This window comes from Simochromis diagramma, unplaced genomic scaffold (assembly GCF_900408965.1).
Source record: "Simochromis diagramma unplaced genomic scaffold, fSimDia1.1 OVJJ01000402.1, whole genome shotgun sequence".
Classification (NCBI taxonomy): Eukaryota; Metazoa; Chordata; class Actinopteri; order Cichliformes; family Cichlidae; genus Simochromis; species Simochromis diagramma.
Window position 1 is genome coordinate 3,164,282 of NW_024386972.1, and position 12,740 is coordinate 3,177,021.

At 41.7% G+C, this 12,740-nt stretch overlaps 2 protein-coding genes across 3 annotated transcripts; both read right to left on the reverse strand.

Moving 5' to 3' along the window:
* Positions 1-742: 742 nt before the first annotated feature.
* Positions 743-8,176, reverse strand: LOC120737936 (dual specificity phosphatase 29-like). Of its 2 annotated transcripts, XM_040038882.1 has the most exons (5): positions 5,537-5,605; positions 1,836-1,911; positions 1,483-1,702; positions 1,167-1,390; positions 743-1,078 (listed from the first exon to the last, which is right to left on the reverse strand). In XM_040038882.1, exons 3-5 carry the CDS (start codon positions 1,662-1,664, stop codon positions 864-866), a joined length of 621 nt encoding a protein of 206 aa, XP_039894816.1. In that variant the 5' UTR covers positions 1,665-1,702; positions 1,836-1,911; positions 5,537-5,605; the 3' UTR covers positions 743-863. The 2 variants fall into 2 exon arrangements, with proteins under 2 accessions (XP_039894816.1, XP_039894817.1); XM_040038883.1 differs by lacking the exons at positions 743-1,078; positions 1,167-1,390; positions 1,483-1,702 and adding an exon at positions 5,981-8,176 and having other exon boundaries at positions 1,836-4,941; positions 5,537-5,754.
* A 120-nt stretch (positions 8,177-8,296) lies between these two features.
* Positions 8,297-12,605, reverse strand: LOC120737937 (dual specificity protein phosphatase 13-like). Its single transcript, XM_040038884.1, has 4 exons — positions 12,530-12,605; positions 11,136-11,320; positions 9,292-9,512; positions 8,297-8,552 (listed from the first exon to the last, which is right to left on the reverse strand). The coding sequence occupies exons 2-4, from the start codon at positions 11,288-11,290 to the stop codon at positions 8,332-8,334; spliced, it is 597 nt and encodes a 198-aa protein (XP_039894818.1). The 5' UTR covers positions 11,291-11,320; positions 12,530-12,605; the 3' UTR covers positions 8,297-8,331.
* Positions 12,606-12,740: the final 135 nt, after the last annotated feature.

Sequence of the window (12,740 nt, forward strand, 5' to 3'; positions counted from 1 at the left end):
TGTGTTCTGGATCATTGCCCTATTGCATGATACATTTTGGGCCAAGCTTTAGTGGCTGACCTGATGGCCTCATATTTGACTTGAGAACATTTTGATATACACAGTTCATACATAGTTGAATCAATGGTTGCAAGGTGTCCCGGTCCTGTGGCTACAGAAACGGCCCAAATCATGACCTCTCCACCGCCGTGCTTCACATTTAACTTGAGGTGTTTGTGCTGATATGCTGTGTTTGGTTTTCTCCAAATACATTTCTGTGCATTATGACCAAACATGCACGGACACTTTGCTCTTGTCTGTTCCAGTATTTTTAGAAAGTTTTAGTCTTTTTCTAACTAAACTGTCAAGACCTTTGACATTTAACATGCTAATGGATTCCTGCAGAGTCTGAGATCTAGCTCTTCGAGGTTTTTGTTTGCAATTTCTCTGACATCTCTGTGAATTTACCAGGACATCAGCTCCCAGGAAGATGTTGTGAACAATACTTCTCACTGTACAATGATGGACTCTTAGGTTGCATGGAAAAGAGCCTCATAACTGTTCTGAGATTGATGGGCAGCAACAGTTGCTGATGTCGTTCCTCCTTGGCATTGTGTTAACGCACAGCTGAATGCCTCCAGACCAACAAACCGCCCATACTTCTGTTTTTATAGAGGTGCTCAAATTGCTGATGATTAGCAGCACCTGGTTGCTACTTACCCCTGACTTTACTTTTATTCCTATGGAAGCAGTAAAGCTGTACTTAGTTTTAATAGGACTTTATTTTTTTCACATGGCTGTAACTCCTAGCATGACGAAGTCTTAATGGCTGGGATTTGACTTAGTCTCCGCTGACTTTAGTCTCAGACTGATCAGCCACACAATCAGCTTTCCCCTGCAGATTCCCCCCTTTTCTCCAAGAGGTGCTGATCCAGCTCTCGCAGCTGCTTCAAAAAGCCCCAGTTAGGGATGATACGCCTGCGTTTTTTTACGTGCTCTATGGCGTCAACCACCGTCATGTTCTCGCAGATCATGAGATAGGCGAGGAAAAGTGTGGCGGACCGACTCCTTCCCATCACGCAGTGCACCAGCAGTTTATCTGCAGACGAATCGGAGAACAGATTCACGGCATGTTTTAGGCAATTTTCAGCCAAAATATTCGTTTTTTTCCTGTGCAGCTGTCTTACTCTGAGGATTGCTCAGTGTCTTCTCAATAAACTGGGCAGCGGAGAAAAAATACTGGCTGAGGTCAAAGGTTGCGACGTCTTCTGCTACTACACCATAGTATACAATGTCCATGTCACTGTAGTAGCCAGCTCCAGTGTCCACGTTGTTCCACGTCCCCTCTGCTGCATTCAGGATGTGCGTAATTCCCAGCTTCTTCAGTGTGTACTTGTCCTTTGCAGTGTCCCTACAAGAAGCCAGTGTCAGTATCATTTTAATCCTGTTATTTTTATTCAGTTTAGACATTTTATGCTTTTAGAAAAACTTTTTCTTACTTACTCATCCCCAATAAAGACATTAGGCCAAACCTCGTTGACATGAGTGTAAGCCACACTCCCTCGGTTGAGGATTTTCTCCAACTCATAGCCCCCAGGTGTGGAATAATCATCCACTGGACTGGATTCCTCAGCTGCCCGAGTAACATTTATCTTTGTGCCAGTCTTCGACTCGCGAGAAGCCATTTTCTCACCGTGGCTTCCTCTCACACATGATTTATTTGCTTAAGGAGAAAAAGAAATGCCACACTTGCTTCTTTATTTTTTCTTATATTCCTCCACCCCTCAAACTACTGTCATAAAAAAGCACAGTTTTTACTTTTTTTGTTTTTCACATGCATCTTCAGCAGCACTCACCCGGAGATTGAAGTCCTTCGTTTTTCTTCCCGGGAATTCGGTTTTCATCATTCTGGCAGCTGGTTGTGAAGCAGCCCTTGAAGGCAGAACATGGTAAGGTTTTAGTTCTGGCAGGCTCAAGTCAGGGCACAGATTGTATAACCGCTCTGTGACGGGCATCAAATGCAGAGGATATTTTTAGGGCTGTGATGTGGCGGGCCCCTGACCTTAGCTGCCACGTTCTCTGCCTGTGGGGAAAACTTCCACCCAGCCAGTCCCTGCCATCCACTTCTGAACACACAACTTTAATCTCTGCTGCTGGCAGGAAGCTGTGCTTATCCAAACTTTGCACTTGCCAAAGGATACCCATATTCACTGGAGTAAACAGGGCACTCTGAGCTTTTGCTCAACCGTACGAGCGAGTCCTTGAAATTGTGTCAGTCTCTCTTAGCCTTTCTGCATATCTTCAGACGCTGGGAGAAGCTGTGTAAGCACAGCCTCACAACACCCGTTAAGGATGTTCAGCATCTTCTGGAGCCTCTCGGGGGCCAAAAGAGAACTGAAATGTGTCAGACTGTTAGACAGATGAGGTTTTTCGCAAGATGGCACACGTCTTTGATTCCCCATTATATGATATGCACAGTCCATTCAGTGATCTAAATGCAAGCCCCCAAAGTGAGAGTGTGATGATGGCTGTATTGCAGGATGGCTAGATGAAGCTGCTAACATGTCAGACAGAGTTTTCACACCATCAAACTCCTTTATTTTTCCCTCATATCTTCCTACTCTGCCATCATTCATTCTGACAGTGAAATCATTAAACCTGTGATATCCAATTCCTTTTATTTTGACAGCATCTCTCTCCCAGCGAGCTCTGGAGAGCATCTCTTATTAAGATGGCTTCAGTGTTTCATCTCTTTTCAAAGTCTGACCTGAATCTGTATACATGCTCAGAAAGCATGCTGGCATATTTTTGTCATCTTGTATCAAGACTCTTTAGACACATCACAGTTTTAACTGTACGTCACTGGATTGTAGCAGTTAGGACGCAGTATTTTGAGAAATGTGAATAAGTAAGTGGAGCGTTGTTTATTTATAAGCATGCACTGTCTGTGTGTTGTTCCAGTACAGCAGGGGTCTTGATCTTGATTGTGCCGCGCTTAAGACGTGAGCCTAAAGGCCCATGCCGCTGTTTTTTTGCACATTTAGCTCCTTGCGTGCTTTGCGTTACCGGTGAACAGGTCAAGTATGAAGAAGTGGAGAGGAAGATGTTCAGATTTAAAATCTGAATATAATACAGATTAATATAACACAAATATTTGCTTTTTTTGTAATTTGCCCTAGTCTGTTGAGATCTAAAGTCTGTAGCACTTTGTGCCAGTGATCAGGAGCAGAGACAAGAGGTGGCCAAGGGTGGCCCTGGTCCCCACAGAGTTTGCAGGTCACAGAAAAGTCTGGCTACCCCAAACACAACACACACTTTTTGCAAAATGATTTGTCTTCTGTTGTTGTTCCTACAATAAACAACAGCTTTTTTTTTTGTTTTTAATTAATCAAGGGTTATCGAAATATAAAGGAATGTTATATAGCACTGTGCAAAAGTCTTGAGCCATGCCTTCCTTTTTTAACTTGAAAATTGAAAATGGGAACTGTGTGCAGTGAAACATTTGCACACTGAAACGTGCAAACATACATGGAAATATAGTATTTAAGGCAAAAACGGAATTCTAATGAGCTTCAAAGTCAAAGTATTTGGTATTTAGTCTTTGACACAGTCTGAACAATCTAAGAAAGTCTTCTTGTCAAATCGTCTCCAGGCCTCTTGAAGGACAGTCAAAGCTCTTCTTTGGATTCTGGCTGCTATTTAGTCTGTTCTCTGTCAAGATGATCCCACACTGCTTCAATAATGTTGAGGTCTGGGGAGGACCGATGTCATGACTGTATTTTTCTCTACGGATATGCTTTTGCTACATTTTACTACTTTTCCCTCGTCCTGACTGGTCACAGCAGATGGCTGCTCTCCACAAACTGGTTTTGTCCATGATTTCCTCTTAAAAAGGAGGTTTCTTTCTCCAAGTGCTTGCACAGAGATCTGTGGCTCATTGGGTTAATGTGTGTCATTTTGAAGGGTGTTTATCTTGCAATATAAAACACTATTGTTAATAAATAAAGAGCAGTTTATTATTAATAACAATAATAGCGAAGAACGATCACTTTTTGTGACGTGTATGGCACTGTTTGAGCTGTGTAGTCTGCCATAGTGAGCAGTAATTGTGCATTCATTTTTATTAAAATTATATAATAAGCTATTTTAAAATTTAGTCTAATCATAAACAGCATTATATTACAATATGAGCGTTTGAAGCAATCAATTACACAGCTCATGCATGAGTGGGCTAATTGACTTTCATACGTTTCAATTATGGAAAACTGAGAAAAAAAGAAATCACCCAGAAATCTGCAGTGATGGATTCTGGTTTGTAAAATGGAGAATTGTAGTGTGAAAAACACAAAGAGATTAAAAAATAAGGCTTGAAATAGTCTTGTCTCAAATACAATGAGATTCCGTTTGTGTCAAAAATGAACCGAACATGACAGGATTGAAGTCTTTTTAACTTTCAGCTAACTTTATTTTAGTGTTGACAAACCCTTTCTGACAGGCAGACTGTCTGTGCTGATCGCTCACCTGACAAAACATTTGTCTGTCAGTTCGACTTTGTGCTCTGCATGTTGTGTGTTTAAGTGTGCTATTATGAATGCTGATGTATCGCTCGACTAAGCTAAGCAAAATCCCATCAAGCCAAGTTGGATTACATGGTGCTTTAATTCACTTAAGATGCGAGTGCCCGAAGCCACCCAAATGGAGCCACCAGGACGATTTCATCTGCACAGATAATGTCAACTATGAAACTGTCCCCTTTTTGGCGTTATGTGCTCTACTACGTGAATAGGGATGAGTCCAGCTCACGGAGCTGGTTCAGAAATCCAACATTTGGGAGGATGTTTCTGTGCCGGCACACAACCTCCACAGCCTCCACCAGTGTGAGCCTTTCTTTGATCATGAGGAAGGCCAGCGTAAGAGCTGCCGAGCGGCTGATTCCCCGAGCGCAGTGGACGAGCACCTTCCCTGCACGGACAAAAGGCAGACTCTAAAATAAGCTGCGAATTCTGCGGCTCGTTGGGTTAAACACAAACAACAAAGGGATTAATTACAACTGTGGGCTCAGCTCACGGTGTAACAGTCACAAAAGGTTCTTTTCACAGCAGAAATGATGACATATGATGGCACACACACAGGTGCTGGCATAGCATTTATAGTGTTTACGTGTCCCTGTAGTAACTGCTCACAACTTTAACTCTCGTTACCATTTTAAATTGATTTTATTTAAAATTATTGTTCTTCTAAATGTTTGTGCAATGGGGAAAAATAGAAGCCTTACATTTTTAAGATAAAAGTTAAAAATAATAAAACATTGTGAAATTATTTTAGATTATAGAGAGCAGCTGGAGTCTCTGCACACGACCCAGAAGCAAAGGCAATTATTTATGTTTTCATGCATTTAAATATGTGCAACAAAACATAAAATATCATTATTATTTATCATTTTTCAGCTTGATGATGCATCATTTTTCTATATTAGGATGTGTTGGACTGTAACATATTATTAAAGCTCAATCCTTATGTGTTTATTTTGTCATGTGTTGCTAAAATAGACTGGTACCTTTTTGGCTCAGAGCACCATGAATAAAATCAGCCGTCTCACTGAAGAAAGGGCTCAAGTCAAAATCTTTACAGTCTGGTGCTTCTACTCCGTGATACAGTATGCTGGCGTCTGCGTAGAAACCTGGCCCGGTGTCAATGTGCTGGGGGCCATCTGCAGCATTCACCACGTGTGTTATTTCCAGTTTCGCTAACAGGGTTTTATCCCGAGCTGCAGCTCTGTAAATGACACAGGAGAGGCTATGAGAAATGTCATTTTTAGCGATTTTTCTCGCCTGTGTGCAGCTCCGGAAGCATATGTGTGCAAATGCATCACCGGTGACTCAAATGTACAGATTTTATATTTGTCCCATCAGTTGGCCAAATACACTTGTTTGCAGCGACACTTTCACAATCAGATCACCATATTGCAGTTAGGGGCCCCCAAAGTGAGAATGTCACTTACGCATCTCCGATGTAGAGGTTGGGCCAAACCTCGTTGACAGCTCCAGTGGGGCGTCTGTTCTTCAACAGAAGGCTGAGCAGATCGCAGGTGGGTGGTGTCTGATACTTTGGCTCCTCCTTTGAGGTCATATCTGTATCTCTCTCACCTCAGTGTTTTTATATAATTATCACTTTCACTCAACTCAGTACATAGATGAATAACTTTGCAAGATACTTTATGTTCCAGGATGCAAATGTTGATTATTACTGCTGTCCTGCTGGTGTTTCTTGCTGCAGGCTTTTGAGACAAACCAACAGCGAATACTAACCTTACTGGTGCGGCTCGCGCTGTTTTACATCTGAGCTGGATATCAGTGTTGTTTCGAGGCTGAGCCCCACTGGAACGAGACAGCTGAACATACCAGAGACTGGGCACAAGCAGTGTGGACTATTTATTCCTCAGATGACTGTGACAGAAGCCAGGCTGCTTGTGCTGTGATAAATTCGACTACTGAGCCGTTGCAGTTTTAATGGTTGTAATAGTGCAAGTGATCCAAAACATGGTGGGGAATTAATGTCAGGTTGCCACGCTGAACGAGCTCAAACCACAGTTTGAGCTCAAACCACAGTTTGAGCTATTGCAGATGGTGTTGCTGTGTCTCTTTATTTTAAATCATCTGACGAGAATAAATGAATGACTTCCTATTTTGCCTGATGTCGTCGTCAACAAACTATTAAAGTCCCGTCTTTGATTGCATAGGTTGCTCCTGTCATTATGAAGAACACAAAGATTATATAAGCTATACTGAGAGTTGAATTTCTGGAGTGAAGGTCTGAGTCAGTATGTTAAGGATAATTTAAACTGCTGAGAGAAGCGAACCACACTGTGCTGTTGACAAGACAATCTTTAGGAAAGCGTACATTTAGCAGCTGCTTTTAAACTCTCCATCATATTTCATGAACTTCATTAGAAAACTGAGTTTTCTGATGGTAAAGTCTGACTTTAAAAAAGTTTTAAAGAAAGTTCATGAAAATACAAAATAAATTCCTCACGTTTCTGTGTGTGCATTCCATATTATATAGACTAAACAAAATAATAGATGTTTTACAGGTGCAGTAGTAAATATTGGACGGGCAGAAAAAAAAGAAGAAAGAAGAAACTTTTTACAAAACTCTGTACACACTGACTGTTTTCATAGGAATTACGAGGTTAGGGCAGCAGCCAGGTGCTGCTAATCAAATGGATTTGATTAACTGATCATCAGCAGTGCAAGCGCCTCTGTAAAAGCAGGGCTTTGGCAGGCTTGTGTTAACACAATGCCACAGTCTTCTCAGCAAATTCGGTACAATGCTCGGGGAAGCCTCAGGAAACTCAAGATTTACGTCTCAGACTCCACAGGGCTCAGTTAGGAAAGTAAATGTTAAACTTCATGAAGGCAAATTTTGAAGAAAAGTGTTTAGAAAGGTTGTCAGCAGAAAACCTCTTTTCTGTCTGGAAACCTGTGGAACAATGTCTGGTGATGTTTGTCCATAATCCACTGCAGCAGAAAACTGAACACAGCATATCAGCACAAAACTTCATATCTATTGTGAAGCACAGTGGTGGAGGGCTGATAATTTGGGCTTGTCTTGCAGCCTCGGGACATGTACACCTTTCAGTCATTAAGCTGAGCTTGAACTCCTCTACCAAATTATTCTAAAATCAAATATGAGACCATCTGTCTGATGGCTAAAGGTTGGCTGAAACCGGACAATGATCCCAAGCACAAGAGCAAATCTACATTCAAACGGCTGAAAAAGAAAAGAATGAAAGTGCTGCGATGGCCCAGTCAAAGGGCTGTATTTGACTGTATTCGTTAAAGGGCAAGAACTGCAGCATTTGTATGACTCACTGTCAAGTAAACATTGTAGTGTAATCTGTGACTGTATAACTCACTGAGTGCAGTAACTTTTCTGTAGTTTCTCAAACACAAATGTAACTGTTTTGAAGCTTTTTAAAGGCTTTGACTGCAGACAGGAGACACAGGCACAGATGCAGAAGAATTTCAACAGTTAAACACAAATGTAAACTTCTTTGTGTTTTGTGTTAATTCTGATTTTGTAACCTTAAAACCTCACAGTCGTCCTTTTGTGTCATACTTTTGGGTATTTTGAGCTGATAATTTAAGCACATTTTGTTCATATAACTTAATTGTTAATATTTAAAAATCACTCTTCATCAGGTTATTAAATTTTCTTACCTTGAAGCCCTTTAAATACCGCTGAAGTACCTGTTCATTACAAAAACATTATCACTGTAATAGCTTTTTAACACTCAGATATGGACAGGGGTCAAAAATATTATCCAAATTTATGGACCGAAGGATTTTATTTTTACGTCCGCCCGTTGAAGCTCCTGGATAATCCCTGGCAGTGGAGCTTTGTGTCCAGTGCTCGGAGCTGCTCCAAGAACCCGTTATTGGGAGAAATGTTCCTGTTGGCGCCCACAGCTTTGATGGCGTCCACCAGAGTCATGTTCTCATGGATCATCAGGTAAGCCAGAACCAAGGTGGATGAGCGGCTGAGGCCCATTGCACAGTGGACGAAGACTTTACCTGCCAGTCAGAAGGCAGAAAATCAGACTTCCTGTGGATCATTTCAGAACGCAGCAGCCCACCAGCCTACAGCAATCAGTGGATTATTGTTGTAAAGTTTGTTCTAAATATCTAATTTGTAACTCCTCTGTGGATTAAAAACCGTGCACATCACAGGGAGGAGTACTTCTTACTCCCGACTAAAAGTTTTCAACAATGTTGCAACAAATGTTTCTACACACGGTAATCCCTGGTTCCTTATCAGGCCTGAGGATTAGGGCGCAGAGGAGCGCGTAATTGAACTGTCTTGGCTTCTGTGTATTTCTGCCGGGGATTACTGTAGGCCCCGCCACACACTGGAGCCCCCGATCAGCCAGCATGTGAAGAAGGAGGCCTCATCTTATTACTGTCATGTCAGATACTGACTTCACTTTGCATAACGGGCCAGGCAAGCACAGGCCACAAACATAATTGTGTAATTTCCATGTCCAATAAAAGTGTTGCTTACAAATTGCCAGGGCAATCCATTTAAAACCAATTTTCCTGGCCGAGGTCTGAGCTTATGAGAAGATTACCATGGGGGAAAGATATTAGCTTGATATTATGTTTAGTGTTTGATTTGCATTTTAATGACTGATACAACTGGGGTCTGCTGTAAATGGGAATTGACTGACAAATGTTTCTCTGCCTTGGCTCGTCTTCCCCGAGTTAATGTGTGAAAACGATGAAGGATACCTTGAGCGCTGTGAGAGCGCCTCACCTGTGGGAGAGCTCAAAGCGCTCTTGATGAAATTGGCCGCTGGGTAAAAGAAGGGACTCAAGTCAAAGGATGGCATGTCAAAAGCTTCGACTCCATGATAAGTGATCGCGGTGTCTCGGTAGAAGCTGGGCCCTGTGTTCACATTGAACTTCCCATCAGCTGCATTAAGCACGTGGGTGATGCGATGAGCCTGGAGAGTCCTTTTGTCTTTGGCTGCGTACCTAAAGGGAAAAATTACAATTATCTCTGCAATCAAATGAAACAAATGATGAGGATAATGCAAAGAAAGCTAACTCGAGGAGAAGAAGGAAGATGGCAGGCAGTGGGGGAAAATGTAGATCATTAGGTTAATTAACTGAATTGTTATAATATTACATTTTATTATGAATGATACAGAGAGACTGCACAGTGCAGTGCACAAGACGCAATCCCTGTTTTTTGCCCTTTAAGGGGGTATTTTTTTCCTCTGTGGTTACACATATAGTAATGCATATAATATATCTGTCAAATGCCCTACCTTATCCTTCTTAGAGTTTAATCAAGATCCCTTCATGCATGATATGAAAAGTAAATAGTATGTTGTGATGTGAATCTTATGTTTCACTATATCCCAAAGGTGCTCTATTGGATCAAGATCCGGTGACTGTGGAGGTCATCCGAGTGCAGGGAACTGCTGTAAGCAGCCATCAGAACATGGGTCCACTGTGGTCATAAAGGGGTGGACACGGTCAACAACAGTACTCAGGTAGCCTGTGGTGTTTAAATAATGCTCATTTGGTATTTAAGGAGACATAACATTACACTTCCACCAACAACCTGAACGTTTGATGCGAGGCAGGATGGATCTATGCTTCTAATGATTTTTATGTCCAATTCTGACCCCACCAGCCAAATGTTGCAGCAGAAATTGATGCTCATCACACCAGGCAATATTGGTGAGTCTGTGTGAAGGGTTGCTTTCCTGTTTATAGCAGACATGAGTGTCACCCAGTGTGGTCTTCTGCTGCTGTGGTCCTTCAGGGTTCCACATGTCATGTGTTCAGAGATGCTCTTCTGCATACCTTAGTTGTAATGAACTACTGTTACCTTGTTATCAGCTCAAAGCGCTCTTGCCATTATATTCTATATTCTAACTCTTTGGATCAACAAGACGTTTTCTCCCTACGAACTGCCGCTCACAGGATATTTTCTCTTTTTTTTGGATCATTATCTGTCAAAACTAGAGACGGTACTGTAATCACAAGACCAGCCCATCTGGCATGTCCTATGCTATGTTCAAAGTCACTTAAATCACTTTTCATCTCCATTACGATGGTCAGCTTGAACTTTAGCAGGTCTTGTTGACTATGTCTGTATGCCTAAATGCACTAAGTTGCTATCACTTGATTGGCTGATTAGATAATTGCTAACAATTAGCAGGTGTCTCTAAATATTCTATGATGAAGGCAAAAAACTGCCCATGTATCTAAAAATAAAAATAGACAGTATGCTACAAAACAGTATTCATAAAACAGCTACTTTTATTATTGTAAAGTTGGATGTTAGCGTGTTAGCATAAGGCTACGACACACTATTCACGTGGGCATTAGCACTTGGATGACTGTGTATACAGTTGTGATGAAAGCTTGTTAATGTTTTGCGCATTAGTGTGATAACCAGGTGCTTTTATAAAAAAAAGATCAATTTCAATAATGTAAAAATCATAATGGTGCCTTTAATTACACATGCACTCACAATCTGAGCCCAATTAAGAGAATACTTAATTACTTTATTACAAAAGCCGGTGGAATTATATTTAAACACATTAGCCATAGTGAATCATTTCAGTAACATGTCACTCTCACATGTCTCCGATGTAGATCCCGGGATGAACCTCATCCAGATGGTTACTGCTCCCTTTTTTTGTCCACATCAGTCTCTGAAGCTCTGAAGCTGGGGGGGTTTCATACCGGCCTTCTGCCCCCTCAGGGCTCGCCAGGCAGCTGAGGCCTCTGGGCATGTCTGAATTCTCCACTTCTGCTTTTACAACCTTTCATTAAGAAAAGAAGTGGTCGTTGCCCTGAAATTTGAACCGCGATAAAAACTGAGAACTCAATAAAAACGTATGTTTTACTTCACTTTGCCCTTTACTATAATTCAAACTTTAAGAAAGATGCTCAAAGAGTTCCAGGGTTCATCTGCATTGCCCATGAATACCAACTAACTCCACTGAAATGCCTAATTGAAATGTACGCATCATCTTAGGAAACACCGAGAAACGACTGCTAAGTGCGGCGTGGGATTATAGCGAGGATCGTTAATTAGCAGGTTTCATATACAGGTCTGTAGCCTTTAAATACAGACTGCAATTATGACAATTAACACATTCCACAGTAGCAAAGGATCATATGATTGTAAGCTGACCTTATGATGCTCTCATTATTGTATCTATATAGCAGCACTGGATAGATTTATTTATTTCCAGAGATGCAGAAAAATGGCATTCAATGCCTATAAACCACTTTTCATTTGCTGCAGGCAAGTCTAACCTGTGCATTTACAATTTACACACTAAGCTCTAGAGAGACTCGTACTATGCAAACTGTATGCATTAGCATCCATTTAGGCAGGTGTGTGACTGTGCTTGAGGCTGTGGACGTACAAGCGATGTGTAGGCATTGTTATCGAAAAGAAACTAACAGCAGCCGAGCTTCTTATTTGCATTCTCGCCGCGTGTGGAGACATAATGTTGCTCTCAGGGTTTTGAGACTTTTTGTCGTGTCCACAGGGATGAGTCATTGAGACCAAATCTGTTTTAGTGACCTTTTGTTTCGCTGCTGTGACATATGGAGGTTTACTCAAACATCATGTTGCCTCTATCCATCCCTGCATGTGCATTCTTGTGTGCCACACAGAACACGTGTGCACGAAGGAAATGCTGCATCTAACGCAGTGTAAGCTTCATGCATACGATTGTGTGAGCTAAATGGTGTCTTTGCACAGGTACAACATGCGCCTCGCGTACCTGGAGGCTCTTCTTTCTCCTCATTGATCTATAAGCACAACCCTTTCCTGCCTCCCACACTCAGGGGCAGAGAACTGATTTCCCTGGTGCGCATGTTGAGCTGCAGCACTGCTTTCATACCCTCTCCCCTTAGGCTAACCTGTCCTTCCTGCTCCACTTCTGTGTAATTAAAGATGCTATGTATGGGAAAGTGCCCGCGGTTAACATGGAGGGCAAATAAAAATGGCTTTTTACCTCCTCTGGGCCTCTTCTTGGTGGTTTTATGAATTACACTTCCCTCTTTAGCCTTTCAGATGTGGTTCATCTGGATTTGTGGGCCAATTAATAAAAGAAGAAAGTATCATAATCCGTCAGGCAATGCAGTATCACAGTGAATACTACTTCACAAGTACTCTGTCAACATGTTTATCTTGCAAATAAAGCTATACAGTGCAATAAATCCACA

Bases quoted from the DNA above. Each gene is read 5' to 3' on its own strand.
- LOC120737936 (XM_040038882.1), bottom strand. From the start codon at position 1,664: ATGGCTTCTCGCGAGTCGAAGACTGGCACAAAGATAAATGTTACTCGG. The intron at 1,391-1,482 runs GTAAGTAAGAAA...GGCTTCTTGTAG, and splicing joins AATGTCTTTATTGGGGATGA to GGACACTGCAAAGGACAAGT. The intron at 1,079-1,166 runs GTAAGACAGCTG...ATTCGTCTGCAG, and splicing joins GACACTGAGCAATCCTCAGA to ATAAACTGCTGGTGCACTGC.
- LOC120737937 (XM_040038884.1), bottom strand. From the start codon at position 11,290: ATGCCCAGAGGCCTCAGCTGCCTGGCGAGCCCTGAGGGGGCAGAAGGC. The intron at 9,513-11,135 runs GTGAGAGTGACA...TTTTCCCTTTAG, and splicing joins GGGATCTACATCGGAGACAT to GTACGCAGCCAAAGACAAAA. The intron at 8,553-9,291 runs GTGAGGCGCTCT...TCTGACTGGCAG, and splicing joins CGCTTTGAGCTCTCCCACAG to GTAAAGTCTTCGTCCACTGT.